The sequence below is a fragment of the Micrasema longulum genome, unplaced genomic scaffold, assembly GCF_059751315.1.
Source record: "Micrasema longulum isolate JH-2025_06_02 unplaced genomic scaffold, ASM5975131v1 h1tg000549l, whole genome shotgun sequence".
Taxonomy (NCBI): domain Eukaryota; kingdom Metazoa; phylum Arthropoda; class Insecta; order Trichoptera; family Brachycentridae; genus Micrasema; species Micrasema longulum.
Window position 1 is genome coordinate 328,960 of NW_028277745.1, and position 24,112 is coordinate 353,071.

Consider the following 24,112-nt stretch of genomic DNA (forward strand, 5'->3'; position numbering starts at 1 on the left):
TTTCTCTTAAATAAATTTAATGTAGCAAGGGCGGCACAGAAACGGGTGCAGGAAAAGAGTCGTAAGGAGAGTAAGAGTAAGAGGTTCCATGTAAAGATAATGTTTCAGATGTTTCTTAAAAGAGATTAATGAAGGAGTGTATTTAATGTAGAGAGGTAGATCATTCTAATGTCAAACAGCTTGCACATTAACATGTATTGGGGCAAAGAATGTAGGGCGTTGTCTCTTGAGAAGGGCGGAAGTGATAGACAATGTTTAGGTAAAAGTTCTGGTGGTTGGAGGAATACTTTAGTATTTGGGTTGTAAAGAATGTTACCTACACAATAGTGATGACACTGAAAATTTATACTTTGTTAAATAAGAGGCGATTTTAATTTAGCGCGGGTGTTTTTTTTTTAAATTAAGCAAATGCTATTTTGTAAACATTCTAGGCACTGGACTACAGTGTGAAGGTGAGGAATTTATTGATGTTTGTCAGTATAGTAAACCCGAATTTTTGTTGCCATAATTCAAATCTTGAATTACAAGTCTAAGCCTACTGTTGAACAAGCGTTCTCACACCCTAACAAGTGGTCTCTTGCGAATGCGGTTTATTGTGTGCCATAGAAGATGGCATTCACACAGGATTAGGCTAATTTCTGACAAAACTACAAAACCACATTCGAGACAACCATAATCTTTACCAGCCACGGAATCCTGAGAAGTTACCTCCGTGGTTTCATAAGGGACGATAACACCTGTTGTTTCTATGTTTGTTTTTTAGCTTGCAATGCGATAATTTCGAAGCAGAAAGGTGGAAAAACTAAATATCATTAACAGATGTTCACAGAAAACTGATGTCATGAAAAAAACGTTGTTTGTGGAGAGTGAAAATGGTTATTAGATGCATCAAAACAATGAACATTATACATTTTCAATCTGTTGATCGTGGGGAAAGTATTATTTGTCAAAAAATTTTGGTAATACTTCCATATTCCGTTTTTAAATGTTTATTATTCTTTTCTCCGCTATTGGGATAACAATTTTTAACGATATAATCCTTTGACTGTTATATCAAGTAAGTACTTGTCGATAAAGAGTTGTACATATTGTAGAATAAACGCCTAGTTATAATGGGCCATTCCCCGAAAACATCCCGTGCGAAGACACCCTATGTGACAAAAGAAGACCAGAGAATGTGAGAGCACTTCATAGCCAGGATTGTAGGGTGAGGGGCACACGGGTCGCAGGGACCATCAGGCTGCAGCGGTTACTCACCCCGCGCCGCGCTTGTCGTCCGGCTGCCGCTCGCGCGCGCCGTCCCGCTTGTTCATGATGAAGAGGTGAAGAGTCGGCGCGCTCAGCCCGCGCGCGCCCAGCCGCACCGCCACTACCGCCGGCCCGGCCTCATCTGACCACCATCGCCTCCGCGGCCGCTACTGCGAGCGGCGCCTCACCTGCAACCGACCGCGAGAGCTACACGCTGCGCCCCAACCCCGACCTATCGCGGACCGAATACTTCGAGGTTATCTGCGACACCGGAACGGTCTGGTCGGGTGTCGAGGCGACCGGATCCCTTCCGAGAATACACCTGTCGGAAAACAAAACTCTTTTTAGACGAAATCAATTACAATTTCGCGCGACGCTACTTCGCTGGCGCGAGGTAAATATCGTCGTTATAAATCTCGTAAAAGGACAATGCTCGCCATTACACCGCGGGCCAATACCCTTTGCCGTCACTCACGCGCGATACTCGAACCAGTAATCAATGAAGGCGCGTGATATTTATTTCAACACCTCGGTTTATTTCTCGATATGCCGATATTAAATCCGTCGGAGCGGAAACGAATCGAAAAAATACATACACCGTATCTCTCGGAGCAGCGTTCCAAACTTCAAACGGAACGATCGCAAGTCGAAACCTTAAGAATGATAGTACTAAGATATAACTAGAAAGGTGTAAAAATGAGAACCGTACTTGGGATAAGAACATTCACTGAGTAAACTTCGATATGCACTGCACTTTTAACGAAATAAAGTATCTCACTCGGTGAATAGAGAGTTTACCAAACACGGAACGAAAATATTCTCGGTACAAAATCGCTACACCTCAACACCGAGCTTGAGGCAGACGATGATTCACGTTATGTCAGGAGCGCATGCGTCAAATTTGCGATCGTAATTATTTATTAACTCAAATTTTACCACTTTTTACACGGATTATCAAAGACAAAATGACGACAAAAAAATAATTATTATTTTAAAAGTGTTTTGAAATCATAAAACATTGATGAAAAATTGAATTACAAAAATATATTTATAAAAGCACTTCTTGATATCATTACACAACGGAAAGAGGCGTTTCTTGCGATCATACGTTTTGTATCCATGGAAACCGATTAAACCGTCAAACAAGGTAATATTTGAAAATAGAATGTTCGCAAATTTTGTTTCGGGAAACTGCTCAAGATTGGTTCTCAGGAATAATGAAATTTATGATAAATAATGGAAGAATTAGTAGGGAACGCGATATTTATTATTTTAAGCATAAAAGAAGGTGAGTACACCTATTCCGATAGGTTTGAAATTAATAACCTAAAAATGCATCTTAGCCATAATTTTTGACTTTATCTCGTGTGTTTTCGCTGGTTTGGTTTTCAGGGCAAAATTTCAATTATTTTCGAGAGCCTCTAATAATATCTTGTTCTCTGAATGGGCACACACTTCGCACTGACCCGGTTGGTCCCGCGAATGCCCCACAGTTCGACTCTGAGCTCATTTGGGAAACCGACAAGAAGGCCTTGAGAAGGTGAGGGTGAATTATGATTGACAATTTTATGTTTTTTAATAGTCTAAGTGAATGCCTGTTTTTTAAATATGTTTTTATACATAATTCTCGCACAATGGCAGTTTACTGATTATGATGTAAAAGCTTAAGAACAGGAGGTAATATTCACTCTGCATTTTGAATAGGAAACAACACAACACTCATTATGCCCTATTATCTTTATTGTCTGTAAAAGAACGAATGAGATGTAAAGGCATACCGGCAGACACTGATCGTATTATATACCAATAGAATGCGTGTTGGTTCTGCATACTTATAAACCGCCATTTTTGTAATATTGAGTGCGCTTTACAAAGTGATTCTATGAATATTGATTTTAATTTGACTTAAAATATAATTAATAATTTAATACAAGCTACGGATTTATTAAAAAGATTTAGAGAACAGGTGTTTTATAAATTTTTTAAACATCACTTCAGTTTCACTCTTTTGCTGGGGGAGCATTCCATACCATAGGGCCTACAAACTCAAATGCGCGTTCAGCTAATTTAGTGCGCTGGTTGCGTACAGGTATAATAACCTTTCTTATCGCCGTAGATGTAGCTGATCTAAGCATAATCTTCTTCTCTGGTCTCAATCCTGGGATTGGCTGGCAGCAATTACTTTCATTCTTCTCCTCCATTCCTCCTTGTCTTGTGCGGCTCTTTTAAAGTCAACATATGATGAGCAGCGCACATCCTCTAATAGGTCCTCCAGGTACTCTCGGCGTGGGCGTCCCCTAGAATTTGTCTCCTCGGTCATCCCCTCCATTAAGCATAATATGGTGATAGAATCCAACCCGCGATGCGAGTTTTGTAGTTTAGTGCCTTACCAACTGCGCCACGGCGCCTGTCAACTGGTCCAAGAAGAAATATAAAAATTGGAAAATTATTTTCAGGCGTTGCCTAGTGTGTTCGTTGATATAATTCAGATGAATCTTTTCACAAAAATGAAGGTTTCAGCTCTTTTACTTTACTAAGGTCAATTCAAGAAATATGGATGTTCAAACTGGCAAAATGGTGAATGCTACGCTGTTAAGTGGACACTAAATCAGCCAATGGCAGGTCATAAGCCCTGTAAATGTCTTGACTTCCATATTTCCCGCTCTTAAATGTTCTCCATCTCTGTCATTATTTGTTAAATATTTTTTAGTTAACTCATTTCAGGAATATCCGTTTATTATTTTGTAAATAAAAATATAAATTGATGTGCTAACTTTTGTTAATTTATTAATCATTTTTTTATATTAATTTGCTAATTATTGTTATAATCTGTATACATGCGAACTATGGATAAATAACAGACTAATTTCTGTACACCGCCTTCAAGTGCAGTACAGCGACGCGTATCGTATTATATTTAAGTACTATCGGTATTCTAGTGTATCCAATATGTTTGCAAAAGGAAGAAATCGTGGTTTTGCTGGATTAATGAGGGACCGGGTAGCTGGAGCCAGCGAGCGCCTGATGTCATCAAAAGGAGGCTTGTATGCATCAGACTCCAAGGTTGAGAGAGAGATGAGCCAATCTTTTGTGTTCCTCCCTCAGTGCAACTTATTCTTAAATTATCAATTTTTTTTCTATTTTCATTTAATAATTATTTAATATTTTTGTTAAAACATGATGTGTTTTGTTTTCTTTTATGTATTTTTTATTTTATTTTATTTATACTTTTACATTTGTATTTTTTTTATACAGAATAATGTTCCCTTGGGGTGTCTCGTGCCGAGGGAAACATTTTACAATAAGTGAAACATGCCTTAAATTAGTTATTTAACATAGTTATCATAATAAGAAAATAAAAACGTAATTAATCCAATGAACCTAATTATCATCCTTGACATAATAAGCAAAATAAACTAAAATAATCATAAAAAACATAATAAATTCATATAGACTTGTAGACCAAATTTCATAAACAGGACACAAATTTTTACCTATTTGGCTTGATCCACTCATCGATCCGTGCGCAACCCACCTCCACTATCCATTTCTAAATAGCAATTTTATATTGTCAGTAATTACTAATTGTCCTTGGAAGTAGATTGTTTACTTTAACCGGGTAATAGGTCAATCCTCTTTGACCAAAGGTTGTATTAAATTTTGATTGTTTTGCTTGAGTATCTAGTAACTCTTGTATTTGTAAAATGAGTTATGGAAGGTAGAGAATAATGTTTGTGTGCGTACAGTAAGAGAGCTTTTACAAAAAATTGTTTTACATATGTTACATTAAGATTTACGAATATACAGAGGGAGCTAGTTCTGATTGGGACTCTTAAGATAATTTTTATTGTACCTTTTTGTGCAACTATTATTTGTTTGATCAATGTTTCATTCGCACATCCCCATCCAATTATTCCATATTCCAAAACTGATTGACTTATTGCGTAATATATTTTTACAAGTTCTTTTAGGCTAATTATATTTCTTATAGTTTTAAAAAAGTAAAATTGTTTTTTAAATTTATTTTTAACATGTTCGATTTCATATACCCCAGAGACTTGCACTCACCACCTGAGGGTTTGAAATAAATATTTATAATATTAAATAAATAATAATAAATATGGATAACTTATATAGCTTATAACTTATAAATAACTTATAAATCCGTAGCATGTGACAAAAAAATAAATTATTTAAATTAAATTACAAATTTAAAAGAATCACTATGTAAAGCGCCCTTGAGGTATTTTGTAACGAAAATGGCGCTATATAAGTTATCCATAATAATAATAATAATAGCGCCATTTTCGTAATATAATACCTCAAAGGTGCTTATTGTTATGATTATATAATTAACGGTGAGTTGGTTACAGTTTGCGTCTCCAGAATGTGCCCTTGAAGTTGCGCCTACAGGTGGGAGGTAAAGACACTCGCGGCTACCTTTCCCTCAGTCTCTTGTCTGCGAGGCCCTGCCCCACTGGCCGACCTTTGCCACTTCAGGTACCCTAAATCCATTTATATTTACGATGTCTATTCCCCGTATCCGGCAGAATGTAGAATACAGTTCTGGACATGAAATAGAACCAGAACCCTGGACGAGTGTTTTCCACTCATGGCTACATCATCATTTTCTATCTACACCTAGTGGTGCATAGGGCGCTGCATTGGTATACCAAATGCAGTGTATTTTGATCGTTACAAAGATAAGTGTTTTTGATTATCTAGACAAGTGTTTTCCACTCAATGACAAAAAAGCTTACTAAATCGAGTGGAGGTTTGTGTGTCAATATTTTGAGTACTTATGGACAAGTACTACATGGAACCCTCTCGGAGAGTTTTTTAAGGTTATTTTATAGGTATTTTAAATGCCTGTAATGGTTTTAGATTAACATTCTTTTTTTTGAACATCAACTACATATAAAGCGATTTGAGCATATAAGTAAAATACATAATTTTTAACTAAGTCAATTTGATTGTGCACACATATTCATAATATATTATGCAATTAAAGAATAGCAAACACCTCATACAAAAGAGTTATATGTACATATTATATAGCATAAATAAACTACAACGCCAAAAACACAAAATTTAAAATTTTATATACATATGACTTACAATAATAAACTCCAACAGTAAAAGTATATAAAAAGGCAAAAAAATTGGATATATATAGACTTTCACAACAATAAGAGATGCTCAACCGAATTCAATAAAATTATAATGAACGAACTAGACACGGAATAAAAAATGACAAAAAACGGTAGTAGACATTCGCATAATACAAGATCGGCTGAAATGTACTATATTCAAAGTTTGAAATCAAGGCAACGACAAACAAGATTTATAAATCAAAGACTTAAACTCTACAACATTTTACCCGAGAAAACAAAAAGTAAGTCAACTTTTTCCCTCAGAGCAAAACAGTATCTAATGACTAAAAGAAATTCATATGTGACTTATTAAATACAATAAATGAACATATTGTACAAAGTAATATTCCGTAATTTATTTATGATATTTAAACAAATTTGAGATGAATAAGTCACTCGGATACCAAAATAATATCTAAATTCCACACAAGTCATGGTCAAAATAGTTTAGTTTTCATTAGTCATTTTAATTAGTCATAATCATTTCCTTTCCGCGTCTAATGGTGCATAGGGAACTGCATCGTTACACCAATTGCAGAGTATCTTGATCATATTTGTTACATGAAGGTAAGATTATCAGTCTTACGCTTCAGGTACCAGTCCAGAGACTATGAAATATTCTAGTGTAAAAACACCCTTTCAAATAAATATTTCATACCATGTCGGGAATCAAAGTCGAGACCTCTTGAATGGTAGGCAAACGCGCTGACCATTACACTTAATTAGTATTACTGTATTATTATTTTCTGTTATTTTTTTATTTAGTTAAATTTTTTTCGCGTGTATATTCGAAATTATATAACTTCAAATTACTAAATAAATATAACAGTGTAAGTCACTCTCCAAGGACAAGAGCTAGTCTTTTTTTTGGAAAGTAACAGCTATAGCATTAAAAAATCATAAAAGTAGATTGTATATAAAAAAAAACATGTATCAATTATGTAATTATATTAATCAATAAAAAAAATAAAAAAAGCGTACATAATGATAATACTTGTTAATTCTAGGAAAGGCCCTATAAACATCGAAATGATCAAATTATAGCAACAAATTATTTATATTTTTTAAAAGCAATCTATTGGCATATCACATAACAATTTCTACATTAAAAAATATCATCTTGGTGGTAAGAATATCCAAGTGAAAAATATCTAATATTTATTTTTGTAAAATTTTCTTTAAACATGTAGTATTCTTTTTCTTTCTTCTTCTTTTCCACATCCGCTCCTAAGTGGAGCATGTGGACATCACCAGTTGCCTCCAGGAGACCCTATCGCCCGCCAGCATTTTCGCCTCTTCCCACTTCAATCCAGCACTCCTTAATTCCGCCGAATAAAGTTTAAAGATCGTCAGTGACGGCCTTACAGGACGGCGTGAGTCCGCAGGTTTAAAGAAGAGGCAACTTGGGTTTAGGTTCTCCTGAGGCATGCGCAGCACGTGTCCAAGCCAGGTCCGCCGCCGCATCCTCAAGACGCTCGTTATAGGAGGCTGCTGCGTCCGTTCTCGGACTTCAATGTTAGTTATAAAATCTAACGACCTTATACCTAATATTCTTCTCAAGCACTTACTCTCGAAACTCAGAAGTTTGGTATATCCAGCAATTTCCTGAAAGTTTAATTAAGTTAACGACAGAAAGATGTATTTTTTGTTAACTTATTAGTCAACGTAAAAGTTATTTTTCTCAAAACTTTAATATTGTAGCTCAGTTCTTTTCACCACCAAGACGAAAATATGTATGAATACATACAATTAGGCGATTAATGTTTTTTTTTTTAATATAACGGAAAATAAAAATAACAGAATTACAGTAACCTATTTTTCCAGGCAGGTCACGGTTGGCATCGAATTTTGGGCGCCAAAGGAAGTCCGGAACTTTTACTGCGCCTTACTTTAAGAGATTCCTTGGAGCCACTGCCACCTACTCCACAGGTAATTTTGCATTTTTACATTTCGTAAATTATTTCCTCAATACCGATTATTGTGGAATAATAAAATAAATAAATACTTTCAGACTATATCTAACTACTGACTAATCATTAGAAATGAAAATTGCATTTTTTACTAAATTTTTTGTTTTCTTCACAGAGTAAAAGAGACCCAGCTGATAGTGCAAAAAGGAGACCAATTGCACATCAGTCTCAGTACCCTCATTCTCAGGATGGTAAGTTTTTTTATTTTTAAATTGGGTTTATTTTAACCTAAGTATGTCTAAATGTTTGTAGACAAAGACTGAGTTCTACCAGCCCGTTTCTCTCTACTGCTAGATATAGGACTCTTCATAAATTTTCCATGATTTTCTTTCCTGGGTACTCTGTTTCCACCCATGTCCCACGAATTCGACGATGTCATCAGTCCATCTCCTCTGTGGTCTCCCTACTTTCCTTTTATTTTCAATTAATCTCCAATTAAGTATTCTGGGGGTCCACCAATTAACTTTTTGTTTCGCTGCATGAATCTCCCACTGCTATTTTTGTCTTCTCACTCTTTCTGCAATATCGGTCACTTCTGTACGGCGTCTTATCTACCCACTCTTTATTTGGTCTCTTAACGAGACACTCAAAATTTGTCTTCCATTAGTCCGCTGGATGCACTTAATTTTGTGGACACTTCTGGCAGTGAGTGTCATGGTTTCGAGACTGTATGTTGTCACCGATAGAACACAAGAGTTGTAGGCCTTCAGATTTTTTGGGATTTGTGTGTTTCAGCTTTCCAAAAGCAGCCTTACTTAACCTGATCTGTCTACGCAGTTTCGCAGTTTGAATTAGTTTTCCCAATTTGATTTTGTGCCCAAGGTAAATGAACTCGCCAACACCACCAATAGTTTTATTTCCAGTATAATATACAGGGTGTTCATTAAACCCTGTCACATCCGAAACCACGATGATCAGTATCAGCAAGAAGACATATTGGCACATTAAAATAATTTTTTAGAACGAATAAAATTTTAATAAATAAAATATCAAAAAAAGCAAATGGTTGCTTACTTCTGCAGGGGAGTAACAAGGAGGGGGAGTCTGATACTGTGCCGCGCTCCTCTCACTTCTCCCCTGCAGAAGTAAGCAACCATTTGTTTTTTTTAATATTTTATACCAAAAAAAAATCTTTGTTCTAAATATTTTTTTTAATATGCTAATATGTCTTCTTGCCCATACTGATCATCGTGGTTTCGGATATGATAGGGTTTAAAGAACACCCGTATATTGCTAGGTGTTGGACTCAAAATCTCTCTAAAGGATTCATATACATAGTTCTTTTACCATAGTTTCCAGTTCATTCACCTTTTCACTTATTATTATTATATCGTCTGCAAAACGGATTCTACCCCTAGGGAGTTATATTCTAGATTAAACCAGTTGATCTAGGTTTTAGCTCTTTTAATTTACAAAAATAGACGGATGGAAAAATTGAAGAAATATAAATGTTGAAACATGGGCAAGGTGATAAATGTTACACAGTACGTAAAGCGATCACTAAAGCCAGCCAATGGCAGATCATAAGCCCTGTGAACGACTAGACTTCCATATTTATTTTTCAAAAATGTCCTCTATCTTTGTTCTATTGCATGTTGTAATATTTATCCCTATAAATGGACAATGTCCGTAAATAAATAAATATAGAAATGTTAATTTTAAGCTAATTAAATACAACTCATCGCAGATGGATCGATAAATATTTTTTTTTTTGTTTTAGCTGCAAACTGTTTACTATTCAGTTTGCATGTGTTTTTTTAACAGATAAAAATATTCATAATTTCTTTATCCTCATATAATGATGCATGATATTGTTACAACAAATCCAGCATATTTTATACTATTAATATAGATTCCCCGGTATTAAATATGTGTACTTATTTATGCAATAAATTAATACTAAGGGGAAATTCTGTAGCATTTAGGTTAAGAGGTTCATGTCATTAAAATTGAGAAAATAAGTTAGGTATGCAGTTCCACCCGAGGTCTAAGGAAGGGTTGGGGGAAGAGATGCGAGTTTAGAAAAAATATTCATTTTGATATTTCAATAATAAAATAGGTTAATGTCGTATAATTCGAAAGTACAATTAGGTAAACAAGTACATGTAATTTGTATCAAAATTGTCTTTAACAGCATATGGGAAGAAACACAATATGATATGTACTGCTTTACCTATTTCATTCTTAAGTTATCATATTTCAACTTTATCCTACAATAGAACTCAAAATTGTATGTCAAAGAAATAAATCAGTAGGAAACTTTAAACGCCTCCCCTGCATAATCATCTAATAGTGACCTCTTTATCTAAATGCCACAGAATTAACAATCAGGTTTTGGAAAAATAACAGCCTAAGGTTTAGCTATGGTAGCTAATTAGTACACCACATATACATACATATTATTAAAATACTGAATTTTATCTGATTAACAGGTTCACTGCCAACTCTGCCATTTGGCGGAGTTAGAGTTGGGAAGCAGATTTTAATCCATGTGCCAGCTCCGCCTATTGGCCGAGTTATCATTTTTACATTTTTCCACAAAAATATATACATATTCTTTTGCCTTATTTAATCTCCATGCCAATATGATAATGAAACATGTTCGATTTTTTTCGAGATTTCAATATTTTAGCCTGGCAGTGAACATGTTAAATGGAAAAATAAAATGTGTGAAAATGAGAATTTTTGTGTTTGCAGGAAGAAAAATTGTTTTATGTTTTTGTGGTCAGAATAATTTTGCAAGCATTTTCTTGTAGGTACACTTAAAGTTCCGATGGCTGGACTGGAAGATTTATCAATTTACACTAGCAGAAGTATCTCGAGCAAACGTTCATTGAAATCAAGACCGGGACTTAGTTCCACCTTAGAAGACGGTGTTAACATTTCCAAGGAGCCTACGAGAGATGTGGAAGTCCTAAACTCTAACCGAGAAATAACTTTTATCGATACAAATGCGGAAATTTCTCCAGAAAAAAATAATGTAGTTTTTGTCTTAGATTTGAATTCTGAAAATACCACTCCAAACAAAAATGCTATAGAGAATAAAGAACTTGAAAATAGAAATGAATCCGCAGTCACAGTAGATAAGAATCAACAAAAAGATATTCCCTCAACTTCGGAATTAAAGATTGAAGAATTACCTACTCAGAAATCAAATACAGAAGATGTGCCAACATTGAATTTAAATATTGAAGAAGATGACCATAGTGAAACATTTGACTCTCATGAAACTTTTGAAAGGTAAGTTTATTTTTTTTAAATTCTTTATTTGGGTAACCAACAGCTATATTTATCTCTTACATATAAAACATATGATTATTTGCAAATAAATCTTTGTTTAATGATTTTGTTGTCACATTAAAATTATTAAAAGTAGTTTAGCCAAGTTTCATTTTTGTAACATAAAATCAAAAGATGGAATTGAGTATACTGATAGTAGATAGTATATTTATTTTTCCTTTGATCAACATATTCTGAAAAAGAACACTCACAATATAATGGATATATGAAAAAGGCATAATAATTTCTGCAAAAAACTGTAAAATATTATAGCTTTAGTTTCTTTATTATTATTTTTTTATTAAAAAAGAATTATTTTCGTTCTTATGATTTACCCAAATATTTAATTTTATGGGCCATTTTCAATGAGTTTTCCTATTATCTTGGTTATAAATTTTACATATGAGTCGTCTATTTCCAAAACCCGCTATCTCCCTATGGCGGCCATTACCTATGTACACGTATAGTACCAAAATTGTTATTTACTTCAGGAAACTTTGACTTTTTCCAGGAAAGTAGCCGAAGCCAAAGAACGTCCATCTGCAGTTTGTAGTGCACGGTAAGATTTTTTTTGACTCGTCTATATATTTTTAGAAAATGTTATCCCCTTCAAGGAACAACTCACTAACTAAAAAGCAAATAATAACCATAAGTCATTTGCAGTTTTTTTAGTTATTTTAAATACTTTTTTAAAATTTAAAGCATAAGTATTCAATAAAATAATAATGCTTAAATGTCAACTCTATCCTATAAATGACCTTCTGGTAGTTGGGGAATTCAAATGCGAGACTGACGATATAATACTGTTTTGTTATTACATTTTTTAACTACTATACAAGTAGTGTGTAAAAAATAAATACTCCATCATCATCAAACCCTTATCTGTACCCGATAGTGTATAGGGAACTGCATTGTTAGATCTAATGCGGTGTAGCATGATCATCTATTACAGGAAGGTAAGGTAAGGTGATCAGTCTTATGCTGTCAGTTTTTCTTTTTTGTCTTTTCAAGTCAGGAAACGGTTTCATAAATAAATAAGTTTTTTTTCTTTCTGATATCGATTCTATTACACAATTTTGAACTTCTGGAGGTAAAGCGGTCTGAGTGTATTATGAAATGATGATGTTCAAAATCCCTTAGGGTTCTCTAGTTTGACGGTCGGATTTTGAATCATTTTTTGGGATTTTTTGTGAGAACCAATGAAGAGATAGAACTTTAGAGTTTTTTTTTATTTATTTATAAGTGTTTCAAGAGTATACATATAAATTTTTAGCTAAAAATATCTATTCGAACCAAAGTTATAGCGCTCTGAAGGCACATCCCTCGAAAAAATAGACGCTCACTTTCTCCACAAAATCAGCTGATTGGCTTATCTAAAATTAAAAAAATTATTTTTTTATTTGTAAGCTTATATCCACGGAATGAAAATGTTGAAAATTGGATTTTTGACAGACTTCGGAACAGAAAAATTCGAATTTCATGTATTTTTTGTCAACTTTTTGTTAGAATATAAATATTTTTAATTTTGGGGTAGTAAGAAATCATACCGCGTGCGTCTATATATTTTGAGTTGACCCTATAAATTTGAAGTGAATTGGCCAAGCCGTTCTCAAGATATGATGGAGGAAAGTTTGAAAAACATAGTATTGAAAAAACATGTTTGAAGTTTCAAGTACAGTTGTTACAATTGATACCAGCTCTCCGAGTATCTGCCTCTTCTAACTGCTGTATCCTTATAATGGCTTCGAATTTTGAAAATCCACTTTACCAACATATTCTAGATATATTAAGGAAACAATTAATGCAAATAAAAACGATTTATTTTAACCCATCGAACCAGAGAACCCCCTTAATTTGAAATGATTTATCTAAATAATGTATGCACATATTTTATTGTTGGTTATAATTTCAGAGTTCACTGTTCCTGTGAGCGGGGTAATAGTACGGTTTCTCCTCCACAAGGTTAGTCTTCTTACTCCTTCTGACTTGAAATGCTCTACCTGAAGTACATATATTTTTTTCCACATGCAATTGTTTGAAATCAGCAGAATTGACTATCGTCTTTCACTTTCTATACCACTGTGCCGATCTTTTATTACCTTTCATATTTTTTACCTGTCTTGTTAAGGTGAATGGCAACATTGAAGTGAACGAAAAGTTATGCAATACTCATCATTGTTTAGTCATATCTGTTGCAAAAGTGTAAATGCAATATTTTATTTGATACCGAAAGGCCAATAAATTTATTTATAGCTATCAATGTTTTTGTAATAACATACATACACTTAGGTAATGTTATCTACATATGACCTACCAATCTGAACAATACAATCTTGTAAATAATTACATTCTTTATTGTATATTTATTTTGAATTATTTGAAGTTACTTTTATTTAAAAATAAATAATTTTAACAATTGATTTCCATTTTGGATTTTTTTCTGTTGGAAATAATATTTTAGTTTCTAAATATACAATGAATTCTTCAAAAAATTTTCATTTGTATTATTATATTTAATGGTAAATCCACAAACAGGTCTTAGTATATTTATTTTTAAGAAAGTTTAGTGCTGTGAGAAATTGGATTTAAAAAATGTATACTTACGCGCAGTAATTAGAAGATTAAATTGTGGAACAAAAAACAAAAATGTTCCAAAATGAATGGTTTCCACATATAATCAGACCAATGCCAAAATTTTCAAACCAGCACAAAAGTTAATTTTATGCAGGGGTTCGCACTCGAAATGTTACCAATTAAAAATTCTATAATTTTGTCAATTTTTATTTTTTGATTCAAAAACTTCAGTATATCATAAAAACATTTCAATTAAAAAAAAATGTTATTGTTCGATGTAGCCGCCTTTAGCGCAGATAAAAGCATCGAGTCTGTCCAAAAAGGCTTCACACGCTGCACGAATGTGGGCTGATGGTATTTTGTCCCATTCTTGGCGAAGAGCAATCTTTAAGGCTGCCTTTAAGAGCGTCCGATTACTGTAGCACCCAGCCTATATATTTTTAACTACTACTACCATAACGCCATTTCCCCGTAGGTGTAGGCAGAGAGAATGGACCGCCACACACGTCTATCCTGGCATACAATCCTAGCTTCTTCCACATTCATACATCTTGTCAGACATGCCCTTCGGTTCTGTCTGCTTTTGACATGACCAGACTTAAGATTTTGGTTTATCTGATCATGCCACGTCTTCCTTGGTCGTCCTCATCTCACGTTGCCGTTCATTTTCGCCATATATACTTGTTTTACCATTCTTTCGTCGTCCATTTGTTCTACATGACCAAACCATCTCAGAGACCCTTTCTTAATCTTATCAGTTATACTTGACTCAGATTTACACTCTCGCCTGATTTCATCATTCGTAACCCTGTCATACATTGATTTCCCACACATTCGTCTAAGATATCGCATTTCAACCGCATTCACTCTGCTTTTATCCTTCCTCTGCCAGTTCCATATTCCACTTCCATACATAAGTGTTGGGACTAAAACTCTGTTGTGCACTGCCAATTTAGCTTCGATGGACATATTTTTATTAGCAATTACTGCGCTCAGTACACCGTTCATTTAGTTCCCCGCATTCACTCTCCTTTCAACATTTTTTTCTACTCTTCCATCTCTTGAAAACATACTTCCCAGATACACAAATTCTTTTACTTGTTCAAGACATTCGTTGTTTACATTTACTTTAAATTTAAATATTAACCAATAGGTTCTACTTTAAAATTTGGTTTTTACAGATTCATTATTTTGGCATCTTGGTGATGTGATGTAGCATTAGTGGCATCTTTTTAATATACAATACAATTAAATATGATTCTCTGTTACTTAGTAACTGGCAGACTATCTCCAGACTCCAGGAGGGAAGTTTTACTGAGTGCCGTGAACCAACTGGAAGATTGGAAAGAACAGCAGCAGGAGATATTCAGATCTCGGGTACTTTCATACTTTAATTTTTTTTATTTAATTAAAAATGAGTGTTGTGCCTATGATGTCACATGAGACTGAGCATAGGATACCAGAATCGTTTTTTTTATTATTCAAAATAATGAGGTATATTTTGTAATAAATAAATTATCTGATCACTCTGGCCAACAAAAAAAAGTTTTTTTTCTCTGAAAGAAAAATGTAATTCTGATACCATTTTCCTAACAAAGTGAGAAAAAAGGATACAAAAAACAAACATCAACTTTGCATCGCATTAAAAAAAATCAAAACTGATCAAGACGTTAAAATTCTTTAATGTATGCCGTTTCGAGCAGTATGCTACATGCAATACAAAATCTTGAAATAAAGGTTTAGATTAAGGATAATAATACCTTTACAGGGGCACCTCAGGTAAAGAATAACAATTCCATTGTTATTTGCACAGTTAGGTCTACCTACCTTAGTTCGGAGAAACATTTTTGCAGTAAATATATATTTTTTTCAAATGATTATTTATTGGCAATAAATTTTTGCTCTAGTACAACAATGAGCCACTAGAGCAAATTTGATCCAAATAGCCCCCTTTACCTACCATTTTTTTTTTGTTCCACTCTCTACCAATCGCGTGTATAATAAATAATCTGACTCTGTATGTCCAAAAAGAGCAATATGACTTATGTTTGAGAATTGTAGTTTCATTAACTTATTTATTTAATTTATATTACTCTCTTGTTATATGATGCTAAATAGTATCCTGTATGTTTATACCCCTTGGTAACATCACTAGATTTTCAAAAGAATATTAAATAAAATAAAAAATATGGCAATGCAATTGCCACAAGGATCAACCTAAAGTAGCTTGTGTATTTCATTTATAAGGTACAGACACAATTTATAGTGACACAACCAGGATCGGCATATGGCTGTTAACTGATTGGTAATCTACTCATAACTAACTCGTATTTTTATAAATTTGTTTTTTTTGTCAAATTAAAAAGAATGCAAATGGGGGCTAGATTTCTAACCGTCCATGCGCTCTGTAGCTGAAAGACGTGCTGTAATCTAGCTCCTATCTGTTATAATTTAAATAGATCATAATTGAAAGCGAGAAACTGGAATCCCAACAGTCCAGCGCTCTGTAGCTGCAAGACTGCAAGGTTATTTATTTATTGTACAGCGCCCTTGAGGTTTTGATTTTCACAAAAATACCTCGTACAGTCAGTCATTATTGCAAAGAATAGGGAAATATCACATACTATAAATACCGATAAAAATATATGAAATGAATTTAGAATAATTAATTGTATTTTCAAAATCAATATGTAAATTGTGGAGAAATGTTTTCATAGATAAATGTAAAAAAGAAATTTAATAAAAATATGTTGCAAGAAAAACGCGACATGTTTGCCTTTGATGTGACGTAAAGATTCGTGATAATGTTCTAAACTAATTTCAATGGCCAGGAACAAATATACATGAATCGTGACGTATTAGGGACGTGGCCAATGGAATGACCCTTTTTGCGGGAATTCAAAATTACAAATTTAAAAGTATTTTTTATGTTAGTAATAATTAGCAAAGAAAAAAATTTTTTTACTGGACAGTATTTCATAGACCTTCATTACTTTCAAAATGTAAAAAAAAAAGTGTGATATTTCCCTATCGTGTTAAAGTAAGTTGATGTTCACAGATGAAGCAGCGGGAGGCTGAGGTCCTGCAGCAGCTGGGGAGGGAGTGGGAGGAGCGGCGCCGACTGGAGGAGATGCGCCTAGCCGCGCATCTGCAGCACTCGCAGGACCTTGCCGCGCGTCTGAACTCTGCTGCCGACCAGCTCTCACATCGACAAAATAAAGTTAGCAATCTTGATTAATTTATCATATTTCAACAGGTGGAGAACAGTAGTAAAATTCACTATTCCGCTTATTTTTGAACATGCGTATTTCTCCAATTTGTGAAGTAAAAGAGCTCATTCATACTGGAAATACTGCTGTCTTGATAAAATTTGACTATTTTAGTAAATATATTTATAATTATGCAAGTAGAAATGTCGGCCTCGCGGTGTAGTGGTCAGCGAGTTTGCCTATCATGCAAGAGATCTCAGGTTTGATTCCCACTATAAATGTTTTTTGTTAACTGGACTGGCACCTGAAGCGTAAGATTGATCATCTTACCTTTATTTAACAAAAAATATTGAGATACGCCGCGATTGGTGCACCAATGCAGTGCCCTATGCACCATCAAGTGTGAAAAGGGTATGATGATTATAAAATAGAAATAGATATTGAAATTTATTGCAACAGAGAGGGAAAACATTTTTAAGAAGGGCATATGGAAGTCTCGGTATTAGGCTATGGGACCAGTAGCTCTTTTAAAATAAATAAAGTAAATTTTTATTTTTGATTTTGAATATTGTTTTGATTATTTTGTATAGTGTTGAATATGTTAATAAGTATTTTTGATTTATATATAGAAGAGTCCCGACTTAACACGGAGTTTTCTAACAAGTCGGGACATCAAAAATTATAATTGTGCTCTATGATAAAATTGTGTATTTGGTGCATTAAATAAAATAAATGAATAAAAAAAAAATCACAAATAACTATCGACGTGCTTTAAAATATGCTAAGCATATGAGTGATCACAATGAACAATAATGAACATGCCTAAGTTATCGCGGTCATAAGTCAACGTGTGTGTAATCTCACTCGTGTCGGTTTATTTTTTGTTTTCCTCGTAAATAAATACAGTTCATTGCCAAAAAATCGGCGTTTATTATGAAAAAAGAATACTATATATTGCATTTGCAAAATAGTAAGGAGTATCATTAGATTATCATTGTATAAACAAAAAAAGGAAAATTAAATTACAATTAGTATGGCAACTGCTTTTTTTGACTTTTGGCTTGTCAACCGCCGGTTAAATGCAATAAACAGCATTATAAATAATAAATAAAAATAGCAGTTTTGGAATATTTTCCATATTTACATCTGCGAAATTCAAATATGTAATTGCGCAGCAGGATTATAAGTCGTGAAATGTAAATATTTTGACATTTAATATTAGGTGTTCACGGATGTTCCATTGTGATCGCGAATACGATAAACGACCATGGTGAGAAATTTTTATTTGTGATTGAGCTACAGATGTTTCGAATCTCACCCATATCAAATATTTCAGCTCTTTTACTTCACAAAAGTCAACAGATGGAAGAGTTGAGAAAATGTGGATGTTTAAACATTAGTAGAATGGTGAATGTTACAGTGTGTAAACTGGCCACTTAAACGCAGATCATCGCAGAAGTGATGTAACTTACTAACACATGGAATTGAGATAATCGCATTCAAAGTTTAGTAATTAACATAGCCCTGCGTACAAAATGGGAATGATGCGAGCAGTGCCATTTATTAATGGATGCAAAAGGTGGGTCCAATCACTTCTAGTTTATAAAACACAAAGACCCTTTCCAATGTTTAAATCAATTTATATATATGTATATTTGTGGGTTACAGATGTTAGTATGCTCTGGTCCCGAATCTTCAAAATATTGTATTTTCTTTATTACAGTTGAAGTCGGCTAGAGATGACCTAGAGACATTATATATATCCAAGTACCACCAACTCAACGAGGCCTCTAAACGAATGGAAGATGACTTTACCAATGAGATAAAGAACCATGACAAGAAGTTCTCTCAGTTAGAAATAAAATTCACATTTGCGGAAAAAGAAAATGCAGATCTAAAGGTTAGTTTTAAAAAGTCTACATGTTTATAGCCTTACATATTGCTTAAATGCTCAGTTTATTTTATATATACACGGTTTTTCAGGGCCAGACCGCGAAACTTCAGAGGAACATTCCTCATTGTAAGCTTAAAAAAAAATTCCTAATAACTTTTTCCAGTCATTTGAAAAAAAAAAAAAAAATTATGATCTCAAAATGGAGTAAATCTTAGGTAGGGGTTTATGGAGGGACTGCTTGTCCGAGAATTTAAGGATTTACTATATTTTGAGATCATAAATAAAGAAAAATCCAAAAAGAGTTTTTGGAAAATTTTTATTAGGATTTTTTTTAAAGCTTACTATAAGAAATGTTTCTCTGAAGTTTCGCGGTCTGGCCTTGAAAAACCGCGTATATATAGATCAATATTTGATACATAATATTGGCATTTTTTACCATACAAATACTGCAGTATGTAAAACCTGAGTTGAGACAATTATTTACAAATAACAGTCAGTATGTGTTCGTTTTGTCGGCCTCGTAATGTAGTGGTCAGCGCGTTTGCCTACCTCACAAGAGGTCTCAGATTTAATCCCTGACATGGTTGACACGAAATATTTATTTGAAAAGGTATTTTTACACTAGAATATTTCATAGTTCCTGGACTCGCGCCTGAAGCGTAAGACTGATCATTTTACCTTCTTGTAATAAAAATGATCAAGATACTCTGCGGTTGATGTACAAATGCAGGTGCCCTATGCACCATTAGGTGCGGAAAAGGGAATGATGATGTGTATGTTTTATTAAGTTTGTAATTTATAAAAATGTAATAAAAATAAAAATTAATAAAAAGAAAAATCGCAAAAATTATATTTCCATTTTATCTATAAACCATATACATAGTTTGAAAGTGAGTTTATTGCAGGTAATTAGGTACCTTTTGACTCGCTTCCATTTGCTCAACATCTAAAAAAACAATATGAATTACTCCTATTTACGTTCAATTTTTTTTCTGCCTTTTTTATTTGATTTTAAGTATTTTATAATGATCGTTAATTAGATAAATGTGTCAAAATTGCTAAATGCGTAATGGAAAAACCTTTTTTTAATGTCTTAGGAAAAATTAAGGCGCCAAGAGGAAGAAGTAAAGTCATGGAAGAACTGTTGCAATGCCAAGGATCAAGTGGCTCTCCGTGTTCAGGCAGATATGGTATGTATCTTTTATTAGTTTTATTCAGAATATTACTCGCATAAATATTACAAAAATTATAATATACAAGATAAAACTTATACATATTCCCAACAACTCATACATATTTGTGTGACAAATGTGTACACATGTCGCCACTGTGATTTTTTAAATAATTTAGTTTTTTTAAATCCCCGCTTTACTTTGAAATAATATTTTGTCATAATAATGTCCAAATACGTTGTTAAAGGAAGGGTTAAAAGAGCGATTGGAAAATTCCCAACGCTCTGAGCGCCACTTCAGGGAGAGATGGGATGCCGCTGCTCGACTTCTTCAGATGCAAAAGACGAGAGATACTTACAGGTACAAAACTTTAATACAAAATTATGTATATTTGTAAAGCATTAAAAAAATAAATGATAAAAAGCACATTTTTCAATTTCTTAGAATAGACAAAAAGGGAAGAAGCGCCTATAAAGTTAATATGAAAGCCTACAAAAGGCAACCTTCAAGAGTTTGACATAAAATGTGTTCTTTTGGGGCAAACGCCACAATGACTGAGTAATTCAACAACATTTTCTTGATTTTAGGTAACGTTAGATCTTTTTAGAATTATGTTTACCGAGGATAGAGTATAGTCGGGTTAGCGAAAAGAAGGACCATACAAGCAAATTGAATTATCCCTAAATAATGAAATCTTGGTTACCCGGAACATACTCAACATAGTTCTTGTTTATGTAATTTGATTTTATCACAGCCTTATAATATTCCATAAAATCGTTGTTAAATCTACTATTGCTTAAAAAAGGATTACAAAAGTGTCCCTACAGGCTTCAGAGAATAGTTGCCTGCCTTATTTATAATAATAATATTATGATATGTATCTACTAGTTTTTGTATGAATATGCTTATGGGCTACGAAGAGAATAATGGAATGATTATTTTTAGATAATATTGACCGAAACTATAAGGATGCTGTTGACTTAGTTGCACATTATGTTATTAAAATTTGAGAAAATATTTCCAGCAATAAAAACATTCTAAAATATAAAAACATATTTTTTTTGCAATTCTTGCCACATTTGAATTACTTTTTTTGAATCATGAAAAAGTGCATTTTCAAAGTACAATTTTATTATTCAAGTCTTTTGATCCTCTAGTGAATGCTTTCTGTTACTAATGGAATATCCAATTATTTGCTATTTCGAAATAAAATTCTCAATTCGAAGTAGCAAATAATAATGAAATTATCAGTGGATTTTATAGAAACAGCTGAAGATCATAGGGGTGTTTGATTTCAGGCTTCATCAGATACTTCAAGATGAGGAGAGTATGCTCCAACAAGAGAGGCTCACTCTCCAGAGCCTTGGAGATGTTCTGAGCACATTCCACCAGACATAACTAACACAATAATTAGAAAAAAATAATGCTGTCCAATTTCACTAACACTTTCTGAAAAGGCATAATTAATCAACACTGTATATAAAATTTTTGTGGTATATTTATGTAGTAATTGTTATTAATTTTATACACTAAAGTATATGGTCCTATACTTTATACTGTTTGTATATACTGCATACAACCATCATCATCATTCCTGTTCCACACCTGATGGTGCATAGGGCACTGCATTGGTACACCAATCGCAGCGTATCTTGATCATTTTTGTTACATGAAGGTAAGATGATCAGTCTTACGCTTCAGGTACCAGTCCAGGGACTATGAAATATTCTAGTGTGAAAACACCCTTTTAAATAAATATTTCATATCAACCATGTCGGAAATCGAACCTGAGATCTCTTGCATGGCAGGCTAACGCACTGGACCGTTGCACCACAAGGCCGACAACCAACGTCAACGTTGCATACAACCAGGGCATCACAAAAAGCCAAATTGCTAATTAGGTACAAACAATTGAAATAGGTTCTGGGTCAGGGGTTATCACCTTTAAAAAGGATAAATAGCTTTTTAGGTACCTGCAGTCTGATTTTAAGTTTGCAATAATTTAACAGGAGCTCGTGTTAACAGGGCTGCTATTCTGAACCACTCACGTGGCATGAGAAAACAGTTTTTCTCGTGTATTTTGTATGTAAATAAACGAGATAATACGGCCACGAGAGCGTTTGGAATATCACTTAGAATACGGATTTGAATTTACGTTCGATTCAGAATCAGACCGCTGGAAAGCCCTAAATTTCTTCAATTGAATAACTGCTTTAACAGTGAATAGTTGTTTTCTCGGAGTGTTCAAATTTTATTTAGTATAAAGATCCTCAACTATTAAGGACTTAACTCGAAAAGTTTGTGATTCAGTATTTTTGAATGATTTTGCACCTTTGCCATCAGGCTCGTTCAGTGAGCGTGACATTAAATACATTTTGACACTTTATTTTATTGTATTTATCATTTTTGAGCTCATTTACGGTATTTTTCTTCCTTAAGTATTGCAGCTCAAAATGTCATGGTCAGGAAACAGCCCATATATGCAATTGAACATTTATGTTGCCATCATAGAAAAAAAAAATAGGAAAAAATCTCCTCAAACTATTGAGATTAGACAAACAAGAATTAGAAAATACAATTGAAAAAGTGTGGTATGAAGATATTTCAAAATAACTTTTAAATGTTTATTACTGTATAAATATTCCGAAACAAAAAAAAGCCAAACGTATGTGACCCATCGTAGTGTTTAAGATTTGAACACGATCACAACTTGTTTCTTATTTTCTAATACAATTATTTACCCCTCCCTTGGTGAAACTCTGTCATTCGATTGAGCTGTTTCACCAAACTGTAAAGGTATCTTTTTAGTATATGTAAATGTATTGATAATAAAAGTTGTGTTTTTTTCATGTATTATGTAAACATAAAATATATTTATAAGATTAAAAAATGTTAAAATTATCTTTGTATTATTTTTTTCAATATTTTATTTACCCCTCGCATTCACAGTTTATTTATTTTATTTGGGAAATCAACAGTTCTACATACATATTTTTAGTAAACAAACAGATATAGTGTATAAACTCAGAACTAATAAGAGATTTCCACATAGTATACAAAGTTAGTAAAGAAAATATATTACATATCAAATAAATACATACAATTTATACATATAAAAATGTTATTTTCATGTACTCAATAATCAAAGAATTTTTTATATTTATTTTAAGAACATTAAGTTACTGTAAATTGGGCGGGATTAGGACAAGAATGCTTGAAGAGAGGATAAGGAGGGGAGGGGAGATGTACATATTTATTATTATAATATCTACTAAGTTACATAATGCATTTTTAGTGTAAATTTTAAATCTGACAGAGTGATGTTTGTACACATATTTGGAAACGTACTAAATAAACATTTTATATATTTTTATTTCATGAAGTAAACAGAGGTAGTTAAGGAAACATGCTAAAATATGACAGATTTATTCTAGCATGTTTCTGCATCTAAAACATCGATGGCTTAAAGTGCAAATTTGTTAAATCCCAGTTTTCTCAAAAATAACTTGACAATGCAGTTTTGCTTCATTGCTCTATAAGCATGTCCTGTATAAATTTGATATAAATTCAATGTGAACAAGCTGCCCACATTGACGAAAGAAAATGTAATGAA

General features: G+C 33.3%; 2 protein-coding genes across 6 annotated transcripts in view; one reads left to right on the forward strand and one right to left on the reverse strand.

Moving 5' to 3' along the window:
- The window catches only part of gish (casein kinase I gish), a 31,352-nt gene extending 29,222 nt beyond the window's left edge, over positions 1-2,130 (reverse strand). For 3 of the 5 annotated variants that reach the window (XM_088227973.1, XM_088227971.1, XM_088227969.1), the window contains exons 1-2: positions 1,958-2,130; positions 1,258-1,570 (exon numbers count right to left, since the gene is read on the reverse strand). In XM_088227973.1, the coding sequence (XP_088084099.1) occupies positions 1,258-1,313 (56 nt within the window). In that variant the 5' untranslated portion in view covers positions 1,314-1,570; positions 1,958-2,130. The remainder of the gene's footprint in view (positions 1-1,257; positions 1,571-1,957) is intronic. The other 2 variants (XM_088227972.1, XM_088227970.1) reach the window with 1 other exon arrangement.
- A 252-nt stretch (positions 2,131-2,382) lies between these two features.
- LOC148280698 (uncharacterized) lies at positions 2,383-23,030 on the forward strand. The gene is made up of 14 exons (XM_088227966.1): positions 2,383-2,536; positions 2,641-2,788; positions 5,622-5,748; positions 8,226-8,330; positions 8,487-8,562; positions 11,128-11,611; positions 12,162-12,209; positions 13,563-13,612; positions 15,498-15,601; positions 17,283-17,444; positions 19,157-19,333; positions 20,425-20,517; positions 20,747-20,859; positions 21,798-23,030. The coding sequence occupies exons 1-14, from the start codon at positions 2,485-2,487 to the stop codon at positions 21,895-21,897; spliced, it is 1,839 nt and encodes a 612-aa protein (XP_088084092.1). The 5' UTR covers positions 2,383-2,484; the 3' UTR covers positions 21,898-23,030.
- Positions 23,031-24,112: the final 1,082 nt, after the last annotated feature.